Source organism: Camelus ferus, chromosome 22, assembly GCF_009834535.1.
Source record: "Camelus ferus isolate YT-003-E chromosome 22, BCGSAC_Cfer_1.0, whole genome shotgun sequence".
NCBI classification, from domain to species: domain Eukaryota; kingdom Metazoa; phylum Chordata; class Mammalia; order Artiodactyla; family Camelidae; genus Camelus; species Camelus ferus.
In genome coordinates this window covers 16,842,880-16,860,673 of record NC_045717.1, presented here as the reverse complement: position 1 = coordinate 16,860,673, position 17,794 = coordinate 16,842,880, and the positions used below count along the sequence as shown (strand labels likewise).

General features: G+C 59.5%; 2 protein-coding genes across 6 annotated transcripts; one reads left to right on the top strand and one right to left on the bottom strand.

Moving 5' to 3' along the window:
* Window positions 1-920: 920 nt before the first annotated feature.
* ANO8 (anoctamin 8) lies at window positions 921-10,871 on the bottom strand. 4 transcript variants are annotated; one of them, XM_032465318.1, is made up of 19 exons: window positions 10,259-10,870; window positions 9,380-9,490; window positions 9,128-9,260; window positions 8,807-8,945; window positions 8,630-8,726; window positions 7,876-7,992; window positions 7,670-7,797; window positions 7,419-7,580; window positions 6,959-7,111; window positions 6,719-6,845; window positions 6,555-6,610; window positions 6,378-6,452; window positions 6,053-6,184; window positions 4,835-5,650; window positions 4,387-4,578; window positions 4,152-4,283; window positions 3,961-4,071; window positions 2,341-3,007; window positions 921-1,501 (listed from the first exon to the last, which is right to left on the bottom strand). In XM_032465318.1, exons 1-19 carry the CDS (start codon window positions 10,362-10,364, stop codon window positions 1,122-1,124), a joined length of 3,834 nt encoding a protein of 1,277 aa, XP_032321209.1. In that variant the 5' UTR covers window positions 10,365-10,870; the 3' UTR covers window positions 921-1,121. The 4 variants fall into 4 exon arrangements, with proteins under 4 accessions (XP_032321209.1, XP_032321211.1, XP_032321210.1 ...); XM_032465320.1 differs by lacking the exon at window positions 9,128-9,260 and having other exon boundaries at window positions 10,259-10,871; XM_032465319.1 differs by lacking the exon at window positions 6,053-6,184 and having other exon boundaries at window positions 10,259-10,864.
* Window positions 10,872-11,534: 663 nt separating this feature from the next.
* On the top strand, window positions 11,535-15,664 carry GTPBP3 (GTP binding protein 3, mitochondrial). 2 transcript variants are annotated; one of them, XM_032465322.1, is made up of 10 exons: window positions 11,535-11,760; window positions 12,053-12,184; window positions 12,721-12,974; window positions 13,065-13,151; window positions 13,241-13,443; window positions 13,611-13,683; window positions 13,778-13,921; window positions 14,114-14,279; window positions 14,511-14,789; window positions 14,969-15,590. In XM_032465322.1, exons 1-10 carry the CDS (start codon window positions 11,738-11,740, stop codon window positions 15,192-15,194), a joined length of 1,587 nt encoding a protein of 528 aa, XP_032321213.1. In that variant the 5' UTR covers window positions 11,535-11,737; the 3' UTR covers window positions 15,195-15,590. The 2 variants fall into 2 exon arrangements, with proteins under 2 accessions (XP_032321213.1, XP_014406210.1); XM_014550724.2 differs by lacking the exons at window positions 11,535-11,760; window positions 12,053-12,184 and adding an exon at window positions 12,272-12,385 and having other exon boundaries at window positions 14,969-15,664.
* The last annotated feature ends 2,130 nt before the right edge of the window (window positions 15,665-17,794 follow it).

Here is a 17,794-nt window from a genome sequence, read left to right as displayed (position 1 = left end):
CAAACGGCCTCCACCCACCCCTCTGTCTCTGGGGCCCCCCTTACTCTGCTCCCCCAGTCACCAAACTGCCTTCCCACACCTCTGTGCCTTTGCACAGGCTGCTGTCCTGCCTCCAGTGAACCCTGACTTCTTTCACAGCACCCCCTCAAAGTGCCCCTTCCTCACACTGGCTCCCCCCAGGCTCCCCGCCCTGGGGTGGGGCCCATCAGGCTCTAGCCTTTGGATGTGGATATGCCTAAGAGCGGAAGAGGCCACATCTATCCCTGATCACACAGTGAAGAGTCCCAGTGACTTGGGTCTGACAGCTGTCCCACAGTGGGGCATCCAGCAGTTCCCCAGTGCCACCACCAAACATGACATCCCCTCAACACCATGACTCAGGCACCAGGTGCCTTCTGATTTCCACACCCCAGCTTTTCCATACCACCCCTGACTCTTAAGATGGCGACCTGGGAAGTAGATGTGCCAGAAAGTGCAGCCCTGCAGGACTGAGGCCCAAACTGCTGAGTCCTGTCAACACTTTAAGATTTCTTCCTTTCTCTCGGAGGTTGAAGACAGGGCCTGAGGCTCTATAGCTCCTCCCAGGGGCCCCTGGGCCTGGAATTGGCCCTCAAATCTGGGCCGTTTCAGAGGCAGCACAGTCTGGAGTTTTCCATCCATGGCCTGGAGACCTAGTTCTTAGGAGGAGCTCCTCAAGGGTCACAGGACAGACAGGAGGGGAACCCACCCTGGGCCTGCCAGGCCCCCAGAGAGCTGGCACCAACCTCAAGTCATTAGGCCCTTGAGTCCCCTTTCCACTGCTACATCCTTGGGCACTGTCGAAATATACTTTTTATTGCATTTCTGCCGTTTTACAAAAATATGACAAAATAAATTAAAAACAAATAAATAATCGCCTATTCTGTGTGTTTTCTGTTGTGTTTTTGGGATTTCCTTTCATTTCCCCCATCCTGGTAGAAAGGGAAACGGCAGATAGAGGGGCCCCTGGAGGGGCTGTCCCAGGAGGGGACAGCCAATACTGGGGTACATCTGGCTGGGTGGAAGCGTTTTCTGGAAGGCAGCCGCCGCCCGGGTCCGTGGTTGATATTGCATATGAAAACAGGAAGGCAGGGTGGGTGGAGCTAATGCCAGCCGCTGGGCCAGCACACGGCCTGGGGGCTGGGGCTGGGGCTGGGGCTGGGCGAAGGCGCCGGGGGCTCTGAGGGCTCGGAGGAGGGAGGCGGCGGCGGTGGGAGGCTGTAGAAGCTGGCGTCCCCCGGCAGGGGCTGGGGGGCGGGCGGGGGCCCGGCGAGGGCGCAGGGCGGGCACTCGGCGGTGGCCGGAGCCTGGCGGGGGGCGGTGCCCTCGCCCCCGCAGCCCCACGGCCCGTCCCACTGCCAGCAGCCGGCGGGTGGCGTCGGGGGCCGGGGCAGCGGTGTTGGCGGCGGCTGTGGCGGCGGCGCAGGGCTCCGGCTGCGGCGGGTGCGGAGGGCGGGGGCGCCCATGGGGGCCAGCGCTGTCCCTGCGGAGGCGAGAGGGGCCGTTCCGGGGAGTTGCCGCCCCCGCCGCTGGGGACCCTGCCCGCGCTCCCTCCCGGGCTTTCAGGCACATCGAGGGCCTTATTGCTTCTGATCAGACAAGGGATAGGCTTCTTCGGGTGCATTCCCCGCCTCTGGGCACTGGTCGCCTCCCCCTCACGGAGAGAGGAGTCTGAGGAAGTCCCTCTGACTTCAGACCTATGTCCCTGGTGCTACAGCTGCCACCTCTTGGGCTCCCTGGGATGGGCTGCTGGACCCCAGGCTGGGATGAGGTGGGAGGGGTGGCAGCAAGGCCTGTGGCTCTGCTCAGCACACATATGGGTGCAGCCTGTGGCTGAGTGCCCTGAACTCCCTGGGTGAGCAGCCCTAGCCCCACCTTCAAGGAAGGCCTCCTCCAACAGCTGGGCTGCAGGTTGGGGACTTGCATAGAGGCCTGGGGGGTCCAGTCCCCCCAGAATGAGCTGGCTGTGGGATCTCATGGGGGCAGGAGAGGCAGGGCCAGATGGTGAAGGGGTCTCCCTCATCTCTCCTGGCACCAGAGCATGGCAGGCAGGCGCCCTGGGACGGACACTGGGACAGGGGACTTTGGCATCCCTCCCTGGAGATGAGGAGGGTCAGGCACAGGGCTCCAGGCTCTCAGGGGTCCCGGAAAGAGAGTAGGCTTTGACCGAGACACTCCAGGTGCCACATACCCAGGTCCTCAACTGGTACTGGAGACTGGGCCTCCTCTCTTCCCTTTAGCCCCTCTCCCCAGGCCTGGACACCCCACCCCTACCCCCAAAGCCTGGCCTGGAATCCCCACCCCCGAGTTAAAGCTTGTGACCTGAGCCTTCCTCTTCGGGCCGGGGTGTGTCCGGCTCCTCAGCTGTAGCCTCGTCCGCCGGCCCACTCCGCTGGGCCCGGCCACTGCCACCGCCGGGGGTCCCGTCCTGCCGGGCCTGCCCGCCCGCCCCGTTGGACCCGGCCTCAGCCCGGGCCCCGCCGAAGGGGAAGAGCTTGCCGGCGTGGAAGGCCTTGGGTGGCGAGTGGCTACGCTCAGGGTCCCGCCGGGTCTCAGGTGACTTGAGGAATTTGAAGCTGAGGAAAGCTGGCAGGCGGGTGTCGCTACCCGTGGGCGACTGGGCAGGGGGCGGCCGGGCGGTGAGGCCAGCCCCCACGCTAGCCAGTGAGGACGCGGCCCCGGATGACAGGAACTTGCTCTGCAGTGGGATGATCTGCTTCAGCTTCATGACGTTGTTAGGTGCCAGCAGGGACCCTGGGCGCTTGGGCCGCTCTGGCCCATGACTGCCTGCCCCACTGCCCTTGGCCTTGGCTGAGGCCTTCTCAGGGGCAGCTGGGTCCTGCCCGGAGCCCTCAGCCCGAGCCTCCTCCCGTCCACTGGTGTCGCGCTCCCTCCGGGCATGATGCTCCGCGTGGCGCTGGCGCTCCTCCTCCTCCCGCCTCCGCCGCTGCTGCTGCTGATAGCGGTGCTGGGCCTGGCGCTCATGTCTCTGTGGGCAGAACAGAGCCATTATGGAGACTGGGAAGAGGGGGTATGTGAGTGGGTGCCCACCCAGGCCCAGGCCCATGCCAGTGCTCTCTACCAAAGTGGGGAGAAATCCAAACACTCACTGGGTGATTGCTGCATCCCTAGACCCACCCTGGGGCTCTGTAGAAGTGCTGAGAGATCTAAACACTTATTGGGCACCAACTGCATCCCTGGACCCATGCCAGTACTTTCTGAGAATCAAGAAGAGAATGAACATTTACTGGCCACCAACTCTGTCCCTGGTCACATGCCAGACACTGTTTTAGGAATTGGGAGAGTATAAACAAATATTGGGCTTCAACGATTCCCTGCTTTCTGGAGAACTGGTGAGACAGAGCTGTGACTGGGTCAGAACAGGGTCCACACTGGCCAGTCCAATGGCTGCACGTGCCTTTGTCAATGTCAATTAAAATCATTCAAAGACAAGACAAGACAAGACAAGACAAGACAAGACAAGACAAGACAAGAAAAGAAAAAAATTCTGTTTCTCAGTTGCACCAGCCCCATTTCAAGCACTCATTGGCCATCTGTAATGAGGGGCTACATGGGCAGGGCAGACCTAGAACACTTCCATCATCGTGGATAGCTCCGCTGGTCAGTGCCAACGAGCTCCTTGGCCCGCCCTGCAGCTTTCTGAGGAATGCGGCAGAGGCTGGGCTTCTAGGAAGCATCAGCTGTGTCCCTGGCCCCAAACAGGGCAATGCTGGGTGAGCTGGCAGATGACAGTTCATGAGCACCAGTCTGGTGCTGGACTGGATACCACCAGGATTCCGAAAGGGACCGGGCCCCTTTGGAATGCCAATTACTACACTGAGCTCTGCTCATCTGCCCTCCTGCTAAGGACTTGGCTGCCAGCCAGGTGGGGTGGAGAAGCCCCACTTAGCAGAGAAGGAAAGCATTTCCCAGCCCCTGTACCTTAAATGCCTCCCGGCGCTGGTACTCCAGCTTGGCCATCTCCTCAGCCACCCAGCCTGGGATGTCGGGGATGGCCACGTGGATGAGGTACTTGAGGAGCAGAGCGAAGTGCTGAGGTGACAGAGAAGGAGGCTGCAGGCGCGGGGATGCCTACCCACCACCTGGCTCCCCCGCCCGGCCGCCAGGCCCACCTCAAGCACCACCACAGACACGATGGCCGCCTCGGGGCTGAGCCAGGGGAAGAGGCGCTGCAGCTGCCCACACTGGCCAATGAGATAGCAGTTGACCACGATTGCTAGGACACCCATGACCTCCATCACCTTCTGCAGGAGGAACACTGGGGCTCAGGTGGGGTCCAGCCACCCTCCCCAGCCCATTCTCCTCCTCAGTGGACCCCCGCTCCAAGCCCTCGGCCCAACTTCCCACCTGCCACTGGCCAATGCTCTCCACCCGCTGCCCAAAGGGCCGCTGCAGCCCCGTGCACAGCTTGAGGGCGTCGCTGCGGATCTCGATGAGGTTGTTGACCAGAGCGCAGAGGGCGGCCAGCGGGAAGGCAGACGAGAAGAGCACGACGTAGCCAAACTGCACAAACATCTCCTGGTAGTCCTGGAACGTGTCCTGTGGACGGGCACCTGGGCGTGGCCTAGGGCTCTCCCTCCGACCAGGCCACGTCTTCCCTCAGACCTTCTTCCTCTTATCAAGCCCACTTCCCTCACATTATCCTGCATGGACCCAGAGCTCCCCCTTTGGCAGGTTGCTGACCACAACAAGGGTCCCCTGACTCCTTCCCGTCACCCCAACCCCACCCCCACCCTCAGACTGTGTGCTGCGCCCCTCTGAGGGCCCTGCTTCCACCCTCAGGTGCCCTCCACACCTCATATTTCTTCATACAGCTCTCCAGCTCGGCCTGGGTGAGCTGGGGTGAGTGTTCCTCCTCTGGTGGGTCGATCCAAGATGACCTGTTCTGCCGACGCTGCCTCCGAGCTGAGTCACCCGAACCTGGCTCTGGGTCCGGGCCCCCATCAGGCCCCTGATCTCGGCCCTCGCCTCCGGCCCGGCGAAGCAGAACAGCCGGGGGTTCCCGCTCAGGGCTGCTGGGAGCCCCTTCGGCCTCATCATCTTCCTCAGCCAGTGTGAACACACTTGGTTCCAGCCCCTTCTCCACCATGGTAGGGCTCCCCTCCTCCAGGAGGGCCTCTGGGCTTGGGCCAGGTCGACGCCGCCCAGACCCTCGCTCAGCAAAGCTGACCTTCTTCAGTCGGAGCCCGCAGTCCAGGAGGCCGTCTTCTTCACCTTCGTCCTCATCCTCATCCTCCTCTTCCTCATCCTCATCCTCGTCCTCCTCCTCCTCCTCCTTGCCCCCCCGAGGCCCATCCCCTATTTCCCCACCTTCCCCCGCGGGCCGCCGCTCCATTGTGGCTTCCTCCTCCTCCTCAGGAGCCCCACAGCCCCCGCTGAGACACCTGCGCCCCCCACCACTGCTGCTGCCACCACCACCCTCTTCAGCCTGGGGTTCGAGGTGGTGGAGTGCAGGGCGCCGGAGGCTCAGCAGGCCAAGTAGGGCACGGGCCAGCTCCCAAGCGGCCCGCAGGCCAAGCTCGCCACGGCCCAGTCGCCGGTACAGATGGGGCTGCAGCACCTCCCGAACATTCTGGAGGAACTGGCGGGTGATCAGCAGGGTGGCCAGCATCTGGGGGCAGGAAGGGGATGGAGAAAGGCCACGTGGGGGGCAGGCGGTGCCCCAGGCACTTGGACAGGCTGTGCGGAGACAGGCCACCCTCCTGGAGCATACGCTTGCACACACGCCCTGAACCCAATTTGGATGACCCTGGACAGGGAGGCAACCCCAAACCACAGCCCAGCAGGCCACAGCGCTCCTAGCCAAACTCCTAGGAAGCCTCAGGCCTCCATGCTTGCATCACCACCTGGGAGCTTAGCTGGTCCCCGGGGCCTGGAGGGGCCCCCGCCACTTGCACCTCATCAGCTGAGCCCCGTCCCCTCAGAGCATGCACCCTCAGCTCGGCGTGAGGCCTCCAGCACAGCCACACTGCCCACCCTGGCGAGGCCCCGAGGGCTCGCCATCTGCCTGTACTTTGGCCCGGGCCACGAGCAGGAGACCCTGGAGGGAGAGGAGGAACAGGCGGAACCGCAGGGCCACGAGCGGGACCAGCACCGCCCAAAGCTGCCGCTCGAGGCTCTGGGACAGGGACAGGACGATCAGGAGCTGTGGAGGGATGGATGGACAGGTGGACGGACAGATGGAGGGAGCAACAGGCAGAGAGGACACACAGACGGATGGACAGAGAGGAGAAAAGGATGGAGGAGGAGGGGAGGGGCTGGAGAGCCCGTGGACCCCTTGGGCCAGGTCTGGCCCACTAGGGTGCCACAGAGGGCGCTGCCTCCAGCCAGGGTCTCACCTCTTTCAGGCGCTCCATGTCTTTGAGGTAGAAGCCAATATAGAAGAGGCTCAGGTATGAGTTGACGAATTGGAACTGTTGAAAGCAGGCAGGTGGGTGGTCACTCTGAGGCCGTGACCCTAGAAGCCCCCACACGCCTCCTGCAGAGCCCCCGCCTGCCTGCTGACCACCACTCACCAGGACAACCTTGATAATGAGGTGCTTCTCGTAGGCGCTCTCCAGCCGGTAATTCTCTAGGGGCCAAGGAGGTGAGTGAGGGGGTGGCCCAGACTGCCTTGGGCACCTGGGACCCCATAGGGCAGTGGGGCCCTTCCTCCTGGGGGGTGGGCAGTGGGACGTACCCATGTCATTGAGCCAGACAGCCAGCTTCTTGTAGCCCTCTGCGCTTGCACTGACCAGCAGGGCTAGCATGACTTTTGGCAGGAAGCGGGCGAGACGGGGCAGTCCCTTCACGCTCAGCACCAGCTCCTGCAGGGATATGGGGTTCATGGATCACCCCAGCAGCTGGGCTGGGCTTGGAGTACACCTGGATAGGTGGTCGCCAGGGTGGGCCAAGGCCAGGGCTAGGGGCCAGAGGTCACCTGCAGCTGGAAGCAGCCGAGCATGAGCAGGAACACGCAGGCCAGGCAGGTGAGGCACAGGGGGAGACTCACGAGCAGCTGGAAGAGCAGCCGCTTCCAGGGAGGGTAGTAGAATTCTTCAGCCCGAGTCACGGGGCTGATGCGTCGCACGCCCTGCCAGAGGGTGGAGCCCAGGCCTAACATGAGATCAGAGGGGCTGCCTCTGCCTCATACCCTTCCCAGTCCTTCGAACTCAGCGTCCCTGTCTCTCCCCACCTAGTGCACCCTTCCCAGTCCCTCAAACCCAATTTCCCACCCCTCTCCCTCTGAGCATGTGGAGTCCCCACTTGGCATACCCTCTTGGATGCTGCAGCCCTATTTCATACGTCCCTTTGTTCCCGTAGGGACCCCCACCCCCCGACCAGTGTGCTTTCTCCCCTTCACCCAATTTTGGACGTTCTCAGACCCTCCCCCAACTGACCCTGAACTGGGGTCGTGGCTCCTCCACGGCTTCCCCAGGTGAGTCCAACGTTCCCCACTTATAGGCCAGCTCCGCCCCCCTCCGTTTCCACTCCTCCAGGAACAGCGTTGACCAGACCACGTTGAAGAGGGCAAAGACCACACAGGATACATCCCGGCTTGTCTGAGGGTAGCAGAAGAGGGCTGAAATGTCTGGCACAAGTAGGGGAGTATCTTGGGTGCCCCAATCCCTGTCCAGTCCACACACGGCACCTGATCAGCCTCCGTGAATGTGTACAGGACAGAGCCAAAGACAGCTGGGTACACCATTGCTGATGTGTAGAAACCCAGCCAGGCGAAGTACATGGCAATCTTGACTCCAAAGTAGTCGCAGATCTCATCTGCCAGGGATAGAGGGGTCCCAGTTAGCCCTGCCTGCCTCCTGGGACCCCTCACCCATCCCCCAGCCTGGGCCACACCTAGAGGCTGGTTTTCACACACAGCCTGCACCCATGACTTCATGAGGCGGTTCAGGATGCGCTGCTCGTGGACTGGAAACACCTGTTGGATGATCCCTCGGGCCGCCAGTTCAGGGACTGTTGGGGGACAAGAATGGGTGACCCCACCCTTCTGCCTGTGCTGGGTTTGGCCAGCCCCTCCTTGGCTGAAACCCAAGTCACAGCTTTTTGTCTGCTCTTAAACTTGTAGAGCCTCTTCCCAGGGGAGTTCTGAATGGAAGGAATATTTGGTTCTCCTTGGAAATTTGGGAGGTGCAGGGGCTGGGGGTAAGTGTGCAGGAAACCTGGAAGAGTGGGGCCCTAGTGGGGAACCATGTTTTTAAATAGATATTTGCTCAAAATGTCTGAGGAATGGTGCAAAGCTGGCTTTAGAAAGTGAGCTTGCAGTGGCTGGTTTCCTGGAGGGGAAACTGAGGCTCGGCAGCACCGCACAATACACCTAGTGCTGTCCATGGTCCTGCCCCTACCTTATCCCAGACCCAAAAAAGAATTTCTCTGGGACCTGCTTCTGAGGGGACAAGCCCCACCCCTTTGCTGAGGCCACATCCCATCAGTTCATTGATCTATCTCCAGGTGCCCCCCCCCCAACTCTTCAGTAGCCCTTGATTGGTTGCATATAGGCCCCGCCTTCCAGCCCTTCCTACTTTGATACCTCCTCTTAGGATCCCAGCCGACACCCCACATATGATTGGAAGGTTGGCCCCGCCTCACTCACTGATTGGCTGGTCTTCCAGAAAGCGCACGTTGTGCAGTGCCTCGCCCTGCTTGGCACGTAGGTTCTGCAGCCAGAAGCGGATGATGCTCTGGCGCTCCTGCAGGGGATAGGGCGTGAGCACAGGGAGCAGCTGCCCACGGGCTAGGAATGTGCGCTGGGGGCCAGAGCCGGCCGCACCTGGGAGGTGAAGAAGCGCAGCTCACTCTCCACATTCTCGTAGATGAAGTCCTCCTCGCAGGAGAATCCGCGGGTGCCCCCGCCAAACTCAGCCTTCACTGCTTTGCGCAGACCCAGCTCGTCGGCCCCTCTGAGTAGGCTGCGGGAAGGGCAGGGGAGGTGGGATCACGGGGAGACCCTGGCTCACCATCCTGGAACTAGGGATGGTGTACCTGGTGGCCGCCTGGGACAAATGCAGGGTGGCTGGACCTCGCAGTTGGCGCTTGGAAGGGCGGGGAGCTGAGGAGCAGGGTCAGCGAGAGGCCAGGGACAGGGACTCGCCTCTCATACGTGGCGGTGACGAAGAAGGCGTAGGCACGCGTGTGGCGGTGGTGGCGGACTTGCACGATGAGCTCGGGGATGCCCACGCGGATGTGGTTCAGCAGCCATAGCAGAGTGTGATCATCGGTCGTGTCTGCCAAGGGGCACAGGGACCGATGGCTCTTGCCATTAATGGTCCCAGGCCTCCTACAGACTCAGGGGAGCCCTGCTTAGGGGAGCTCAGTCTGGGTCCTGGGCGGGTGGCACAGGTACCTGGGAAGGTCATCAATACGTCGCAATTCTCTGTGGGCACCGTCTTCATCCATGCCTTGTGGGACACCAGATACCGACCCACCTGCAGGAGCCGCTTCCCAAAAAGCTTATCTGGGAAGCAGGCAGGGCAGGCTGGGGTCAGGCCATTCCCGGATCAGGACCCTGGTCTTCAGTCTTGGTCCCTCCAGCCCTCACACCTGATCTCACAATCGCCAGGGTTCCTCGGCACTCATTCTGGCATTTAAGTCCCTGTGAGCTCTGGGTTTGGCTTGTTTCCTTCCCTTCACGTCCTTGCACCAGCCAGTCCCTTCTCTAGGAATGCCCTTCCCCCAGGTCCTCCCTTACAAATCTTACTCATTCTTGAGGCCCAGCTCCGCCTCCAAAACCACAATCGATAGGACGCTCACTAGCAGCTCTGTGCACCTCACCACATTATGTCAGCTCGTCCTCATAGTTGGGTGCGGTTCTTACCCCCATTTCACAGGTGAGGCAACTGAGGCCCAGAGCATTTAAGTCACGCGCCCAAGGTCACACAGTTGAGCAGGATTCGAACCCAATACTGTATGATTCTTTATCCTCTGCGGAGAGGCTCTCTCAAGTGCATCACTGCCCGGCCTCGATCCGGTAGCCCAAGGGGTGACTGGGTTCAGTCCCTGGCCGGGGCTCTAGGAGGGGCGTGTCCGGGTCTCTGCGCTGGGACCCACCACCCGCTGCACCGTCCCGGCCGCGCCCGCCCGGCTGCAGCCGCAGTGCCAAGGAGCGGGCCCTTCGACTGGACTCCAGGCCCGGGACTGCTGACTTCAATCCCCTTCCCTGTACAGCCGCCGCGAACACCCCATGCACCTGCAACCCTGTCAGATTCAGATGCCGCACACATACCCAGAACTCCAGACGCCGGGGCTGCAGGCTCGCCCTCCGGCGGGGGCCTCTTGCCACGCTCGCCCTCCAGGGACGTTCCCCCGGGGCCAGAGGCGGCTTCGGTCATGGCGAGGGCAGGTCAGGTCAGGGGCTGCGGGCGGCCCAGGCTCCTGGGGGCCACGGGCTCATGGGGCCGGTACAGCGGCGGAGCGCGCCAGAGGAGGAGACAAAGGCCGCGCCCGCCCGCGCCAGCCGCCGTCCTCGCGTGCCCGAGCGCTGCTTCTCGTCCCCGCCCGCGCCGAACCTCGATTCTCCTTCTCGGCCCCGCGCACGTCGTTCTCTCGTTCTCGACTCCGCCTGTGTTGTTTTCTGGGTTTCGTTCTCGCCCGCCCACCTCGCAATCTGGTGTTCGTCCCCGCCCGCACCGAACGTGCATTCTCCTCCTGGTCCCCGCCCTTGCTGTATTCTGGGTCTCGTCCCCGCCCGCCCTGGGCCTGGATTCTCCGCCTTGGAGACGATTTCCCCAACTGTTTGGAATCTGAGATGGGCGTGGGACCGGGAAGGCCTGGGCGCAGGAGATTCCTGGTAACAATAACTTCAACCACCACAGCAGGGATGAGAATAACTATATCAGGTCCTGCCTTAGGGCCTTAGCACATGCTGCTCAGCTGCCTAGGACAGTTTTTACACCGTCTGTGTCTAGTTAACCCCTGCATCCTTCAGGATGTAACGTCCTCAGAGAGGACCCGATAGAACTACCAAGTTTAGCAAATAAAAATACAGTCCTCCTAGTTGAGTGTGAATTTTAGATAAACGAATATATTTTTAGTATGTCTCAAATATTACACGGGACATAGCTATACTAAAACGTTGCTCATTGTTTATCTGAAATTCACATTTAAATGGGCGTCCTGTATTTTGCCTGTCACCCGGACTCCCTGACCATCCTGAGTAAACTTCTCTGTTAGACTGGGCCCAGCAAGGGTAGGGACCCAGACTGATTCTCGTTGCTCTCACAGTAGGCGCTTGATGTATAATTTTAACAGATGGAACAACTCGGAGAATGCGAATGTCATCTTTCATCCCTCTTTTACAAATGAAGAACAAACAAAACAAAACAAAACACAAAACCGAGCAGGGTGAGGCGCAGAGTTGATTAAAAGAATGTTCGATTCTTCCCAAAGTATAGGCCCGCCGCCCGCCCGCCCTGTTCAAGAACCAGAGAATTTTCCGTGCGAAAGCGCCCCCGGAGATCCCGCCCATCCAGCGCCTGGAATTCCTCCATCAGCGCTTTATTCTGCGAGCCAGCGCTGTCCTGGGTTAACCTGAAAGTAATCTCTCAGATTCCCCTTTCCGGCTTTCGGGGAGCCAGAGACAGCCCGGACACTCAACTCTGCAGGAGCAGACGTGGGCCAGAGTAGTCGAGAAGGGAGAGAGGGCTGTTCTGCGTGTTCCAGGAAGGCTTCTTTGCGAAGGGGACCTTGGAGCTAGGCACTGAGGATGAGTTTGTCAGATGAGGAAGGGTATCCGAGGCCGAGGGAACGGCGGGAGGGAAAGCTGGGGAGGGGCGAGAAATTGTAGAGTTCCAGGAAAACAAGTAGGAGTCTTCCCAGATGTTTGGACAAGATTTTCTCAGGGCCAGTGCATGGGTTCCCCGGAAATCATCCCTCCCATCTACTGAGATGCTCTTGCTTCCCCTAAGGCTATGTAATGGCAAGATGAAAAATACGGGACTCAAGCCCTCGCCCCTCTATAATTCCCACGGCCCCGTGCCAAGCCCAGCCCTTCCTTCTACCCTTCATTTCCAACGACTAGGATCTCCGTCTCTCTAGGATCTGAAAATCCTGTCTATTGTTGCCGGAGGAACATCATTTCGCTGCACCCTGGCGAGCAGCCCCTTTGCCTCTTTCCCTGGCCTCAGCCAATAGAAGAGGAGAGCTTCAGAGGGTAGGCAGTACCATCTTCTAAGGGGCCCAATAGTAATCGAGAGTTGTTGAGCACTGTAAGAATCACGCCGCGGAGTGGGCGGGGCCTTTTGCCCAGTCTGGCCGACTCTCCAGACAGGGCAGGCGGGCAGGTCGCTGCTTGTAAATCCATGTGGCGGGGTCTGTGGACTCTGATAGCCCGCGCGGCACGTGGGCCTCGCAGGTGGGGCGACCTAGGGAGGGGGTGTGACAGCGTAGGGCGCTACTTGGGCCCCAAACCCTCTCCCTAGGACCTGGGGACCCAGTTCCCTGCGGTAGAACCACCTTTCGCCTTCCTCTAAACCCCAGTCTGTCCATCCCTCTGCCGCAGAACCGACATCTGGGGCAACTTCTGCTCTCAGAGACCTCAATCCAGCCATCTTCTGGCCTCAGACCCTCCAATCTATACATCCTTTAGCTGCAGAACTTCTACTTGGGGCATCTTCCGGCCATCGAACCCTCGATCCACCTGCCACTCTGGCGGCAGAGCTCAGATGCACTGACTCTTCTCCTCTCCAGTCCTAGATCGTGCACGCGCCAGGGAAGCGGCGCCCCGGCCCCCAGTTCCGGGTCCACTATCTTCGCTCTGAGCTCTGGCCAAGGCCGCTGCGGCATTGCGGTGATCCGAACCAGCGGCCCCTCCAGCGCTCACGCCCTCCGGAGCCTCACGGCGCCCCAGGACTTACCCCCGGCCCGCAGAGCCTGTCTGCGCCAGCTCAGCGACCCCTGCTCTGGGGAGCCTTTGGATCGCGCGCTGGTGCTTTGGTTCCCAGGTGAGGGGCGTAGCTCCTGTAACCCAGCTTCCTCCTTCCGCTTTTACCCAGGCTGTATCCTCCTCCTGACACATCTCCTCACCACACTAGGTCCCCAGAGTTTCACGGGTGAGGATTGCGCAGAGTTCCACGTGCATGGAGGCCCGGCCGTGGTGAGTGGCGTCCTGCAGGCCTTGGGTGAGTCTGCAGCCTTGGGTTTAAGGTATGGCTATGCTGGTGGGCCTGGGTAAGGGCCAAGGTCTCAGGATTCCTAGACCTTCCCGCAGGCAGTGTACCAGGGTTACGGCCGGCAGAGGCAGGGGAGTTCACCAGGAGGGCATTCGCCCATGGCAAGCTGAGCCTGACCGAGGTGGAAGGGCTGGCAGATCTGATCCATGCAGAAACTGAGGCGCAGCGGCGGCAGGCCCTGAGGCAGCTGGATGGGGAGTTGGGCCACCTCTGCCATGGCTGGGCCGAGATTCTTACTAAGGCAAGTACACGGTTCACTCATATCTTGCCTCAGAGACCCTACCTAACCGTCCCCTGCATGAGAGCTTCCTGTCTATGAGCCTTCTATCTGGCCCCGTAGGTCAGGCTGGACTTGGGCACATTGGGGAATGGGTTTCTGGGTGATCACACTACCTCCCCCCAACCCAGGCTCTGGCCCACGTGGAGGCCTATATCGATTTTGGTGAGGATGACAACCTGGAGGAGGGCGTCCTAGATCAAGGTGGGTCTCCCTGAGGGTGGGAGATGGGGATATATCTTGTCTCAGCCTCCAGAGGCCCTCTTACTCCCTCTCCTCTGCTTCCCTTTATCCATAGCTACCAGAGAAGTGCGGGAGCTGGAGGTGGCACTGGGAGCACATCTTCGAGATGCCAGGCGCGGGCAGAGGCTCCGCTCAGGGGCGCACGTAGTGATTGCTGGACCTCCCAACGCTGGCAAGAGCAGCCTGATGAACCTGCTCAGTGAGTGGGCAGGGGGCGGGGCCCGGGCAGGGAGATGGGCTAAGAGCTAGGATACTGAGCTTTCACGAGTGGGGAAGGGGGCGGGGAGGTAGAAATCTTGGTCCAGCCGAGGGCTGGAGCCTGAGGGAGGGACTCCTTCGCCTCTCTCCCCACCCCCCTGCCCCTCCTTCTGACCCCACCCTCCACCTCAAGGCCGGAAGCCTGTGTCCATCGTGTCCCCGGAGCCAGGGACAACCCGAGACGTGCTGGAGACCCCCGTGGACCTGGCCGGGTTCCCCACGCTGCTGAGCGACACGGCGGGGTTACGGGAGGGCGTGGGGCCTGTGGAGCAAGAGGGCGTGCGGCGTGCCCAAAACAGGTGGGAAGCAGGGCAGAGGGAGTGGGAAATGGGGCCCTTCCTCTGTAGTATCGCCCTGTTGCATTTATTTTTCATTCTTCCTTAATGAGGAAAGGCTGCTAAGTGTCCGTTAAGTGGGGACTCAGCTATTTGCGGAGGGCAGCCTTTTAAGTTTGGCTCACTCTCCGCCCCCTCCGAGGGCCCTTAATTGCTCAACTCTGGGGTCACTGCTGTGTTTTCCCATTCCCCCAGGCTGGAGCAGGCTGACCTCATTCTGGCTGTGCTAGATGCTTCTGACCTGGCCTCTCCGTCCAGCTGCAACTTCCTGGATGCTGTTGTCATCCCCACGGGAGCCAGGAGCCCCAGTCCGAGTGGCCAGCGTCTCCTGCTGGTGCTGAATAAGTCAGACCTGCTGCCCTCCAACGGCCCAGACCCCAATCCTGACCTGCCCCCCCACCTACTGCTGTCCTGCCTGACCGGCCAGGGGCTAGACGACCTCCTGGAAGCGCTGAAGAAGGAACTGGCTATATTGTGAGCAAGCCCCCCCACCCACTTTGCCCAGTGCACAGCCTCCCTCTATCCAAAGGTCAGGGGCAGAGCCACTGGCTTTGGTCACAAACCTGCTCTGCTGGCTCAGTTTCGTATCGAAAAAATGGGTCTGACCATCCCTACTTTGAATGTTCAGAGACCCCATCCTTTGTCCCTTCCAGGTGTGGGGACCCATCCACAGGCCCACCACTTCTGACACGGGCGAGGCACCAGCACCATCTCCAGGGCTGCCTGGATGCCCTTGGCCACTACAAGCAGGCGAAAGACCTAGCCCTGGCAGCCGAGGCACTGCGGGTTGCCCGAGGGCACCTGGCCCACCTTACTGGTGGAGGGGGCACGGAGGAGGTCCTGGACATCATCTTCCGGGACTTCTGCGTGGGCAAGTGAAGGGGCAGCCAAAGCTCGGACGCAGGCAGAGTGGACACCAGGAAGCCTTGAAGCATCTGGGAACAGCTTAGGCCAAGTAAAAATCTCATCCCTTCAAGGAAGAACTTGAACCCAAAGCAGTGGTGCCTCTGATGCTGGTGGTGACCAAGCTACAGCCAACTGGATTCCCTAGCAGGGACTTCTGGGGGTTCAGGCCCTGGAGTGGGGCTGAATGGAGGTCCCTTTGGGCACCTGGTGCTGGGGGAGTAAGAGTAAAGGATTGGGATGGAAGTTGGAGGATCTCAGGGTTCTTTGTTTCATAGTTTTTCATTTATTTTGCAAATACCAAAGGAATGTAAAAAACTCAGGTGATACAGAAACATTTAAACAGCCCCATTCCCTGGGGTCACGGCTTAACTGGTGTCCTTCCAGAATTTTCTCTGCATGTTTGCACACTTGAGGATGCACCTCTAACATATGTTTTTCTTGTATTTTGTACACAAATTGGTGTTTATTGCTCCGCAAGCTGACACTCGTTTTTCGGATTCATCTTGAAACGTTGCCTCTTGTGTCTTAAAAGTGACTTGCAAAACCCCAAGCCCTCCTTCCTCTCTAAGTTTAGTCATTCATTCATTGATTCATTCACTCACTCAGTGAACATTGATCAATCACCTACCAGATACTAGAATCATGCACATCATTTGATTGGACCTTCATCACAGCACAACGCTGTGGGTATTTTGTTACAGTTTTACAGATAAAGAAAACGGGGCTCAGAGAAGTAGTTAGTTACTGGAGGTCCCCAGCTTTGGGATTTGCACACAGGTCTGTTTGACTGTGGGCTTTCTATGCAAAAGCCAAGTGGAGGGTGCTGGGAACACAAGAGGAGAACAAGCAGGTATCCCTTACAGTGAGGTCTGATGGTTGCTGGACAAACTTTCGATGAGACCTGACCTGGTCAGGGACTTGAAGGCAGGCTTCCCTGCAGAGGTGATGTTTGGGTAGACATCTGAATGGTGAGAAGGAAACCAGGTGGAAGAGGCTGTTGAGAGCATCCCAGGCAGAGGGCACAGTACATGCAAAGGCTCTGAGGTGGAAGCCTCATGATACATTCAAGGAACAGCGAGCGAGGTGGCCAGTGTGGCTGGAGTAGAGTGAGTGAGGGCTGGAGAGGAGGGAAATGAGGTCCAGGAGGAGAGGAAGGGCCTGATTCTGGGCCTTTGATTTTGACTTACTGCAGACCTGCTGTGGTTATGATGAACCAGCAGAGGGCGCTTTGCTCTAACAAAGAAGGTGCCTTACAGTCCTCCAGCCAAGCTCCGGCCCTGTAAGGTCCCAGGGATCCCAGCTTCCACACCCACCTGGCAGCATATAAATGGTGAAGTCCCCTTGCCAGAGGCGGTAACTGAGTCTCTTGTGGGGTCAGGCTCTTTTCCAGAATCAGAAAAAGATCTCCAGCTCCAGTAGTTGAAGATACAAACTCTCCAATTCCAGGGGACACATGAGCAGAGGCTGAGAGGTATCCAAGACCCACAGAGAAGCAGGGCTTCAGGAGGCGCCCACCACCCAATTAAAGGGAACCTCTGACCCTGTTTCTTCACGACTTCATTGCAATATGTCACTAATTGTTGATTTATTTCCTTCTTCAACATCTGGGGGTTCCCCTTGAATGGGGGGCCGGGATCCTGGAGGGAAAGGGTCACTCCGTGAGTTTAGTCCATGGCTATTACTATTATGTCCATTTTGCAGAAAGACGAAAAGCAGCAGCAGCAATAATGGGCTAGACGGGGTGGGTGGCCAGATGTCCTCTGAGTGGGGAAGGTCTGGAGGGCTCCCAGGAGGGGTGATTGGGGCCTACATGGGGAGGGAGACACTCTTGGGGAAGGATGCTTGGGCTCTGCCTGCCTACCCTGGTCCCTGGCACATGGCTGGACCGAGGTCCTTGGCTACAGTCCCTTTTTTCCAAGAAAAGAGAGGTGGCTTATGGGAAGCGGCCATGGGGATTATTTATAGAGGTCACAGGAAATCCCCAGAGATAGAACCTCACTCAGCAACTGGATCACAGGGTCAGGGAGGGAGCCTGCCAACTGCTCCTTGACTGGTACTCAGTCCCCACCTGGCCCCCAGGGGGCCACCAGCCTGGGGAAGCCAGAGCTACAAGATCAGGGCTAGAAAGAGGGCGGGATGGGGCCAAAGAGGTACCTAGAGGGATCATGAGCTATAACTGGGGCATCCAGGAGGGCTGCCTGGAGGAGGGATCTGTAAGGCTGGGCCTTGGGGGAAGAAGAATCTGCAGGCAAGAAAAAGGCATTCTATTCTGAGGGCACAGCACAAGGTAAGAGCCAATGAGTCAAAGAATCAAATGTCCAGGACAGTTGGAGGCAAAGACTGCCTTGTTCGGGGAGGCAGGGCACAAGAGAGCCCAGGAACTGGGCCTTGTTCCCAAGGTAATGAGGAGCCATGGAAGGTGTATGAGCAGGAGAGATACACAGTCAGATCCCACGATGAGAAGATCCTCTATATCTGGGGGCCATATTGGAGGCAGAGGCTGAGGTCCAGGTGTTGGAGGACTGAGATGGCGCCAGGCAGGGAATGCTCTGAATGGGAGACACCAAACAAAG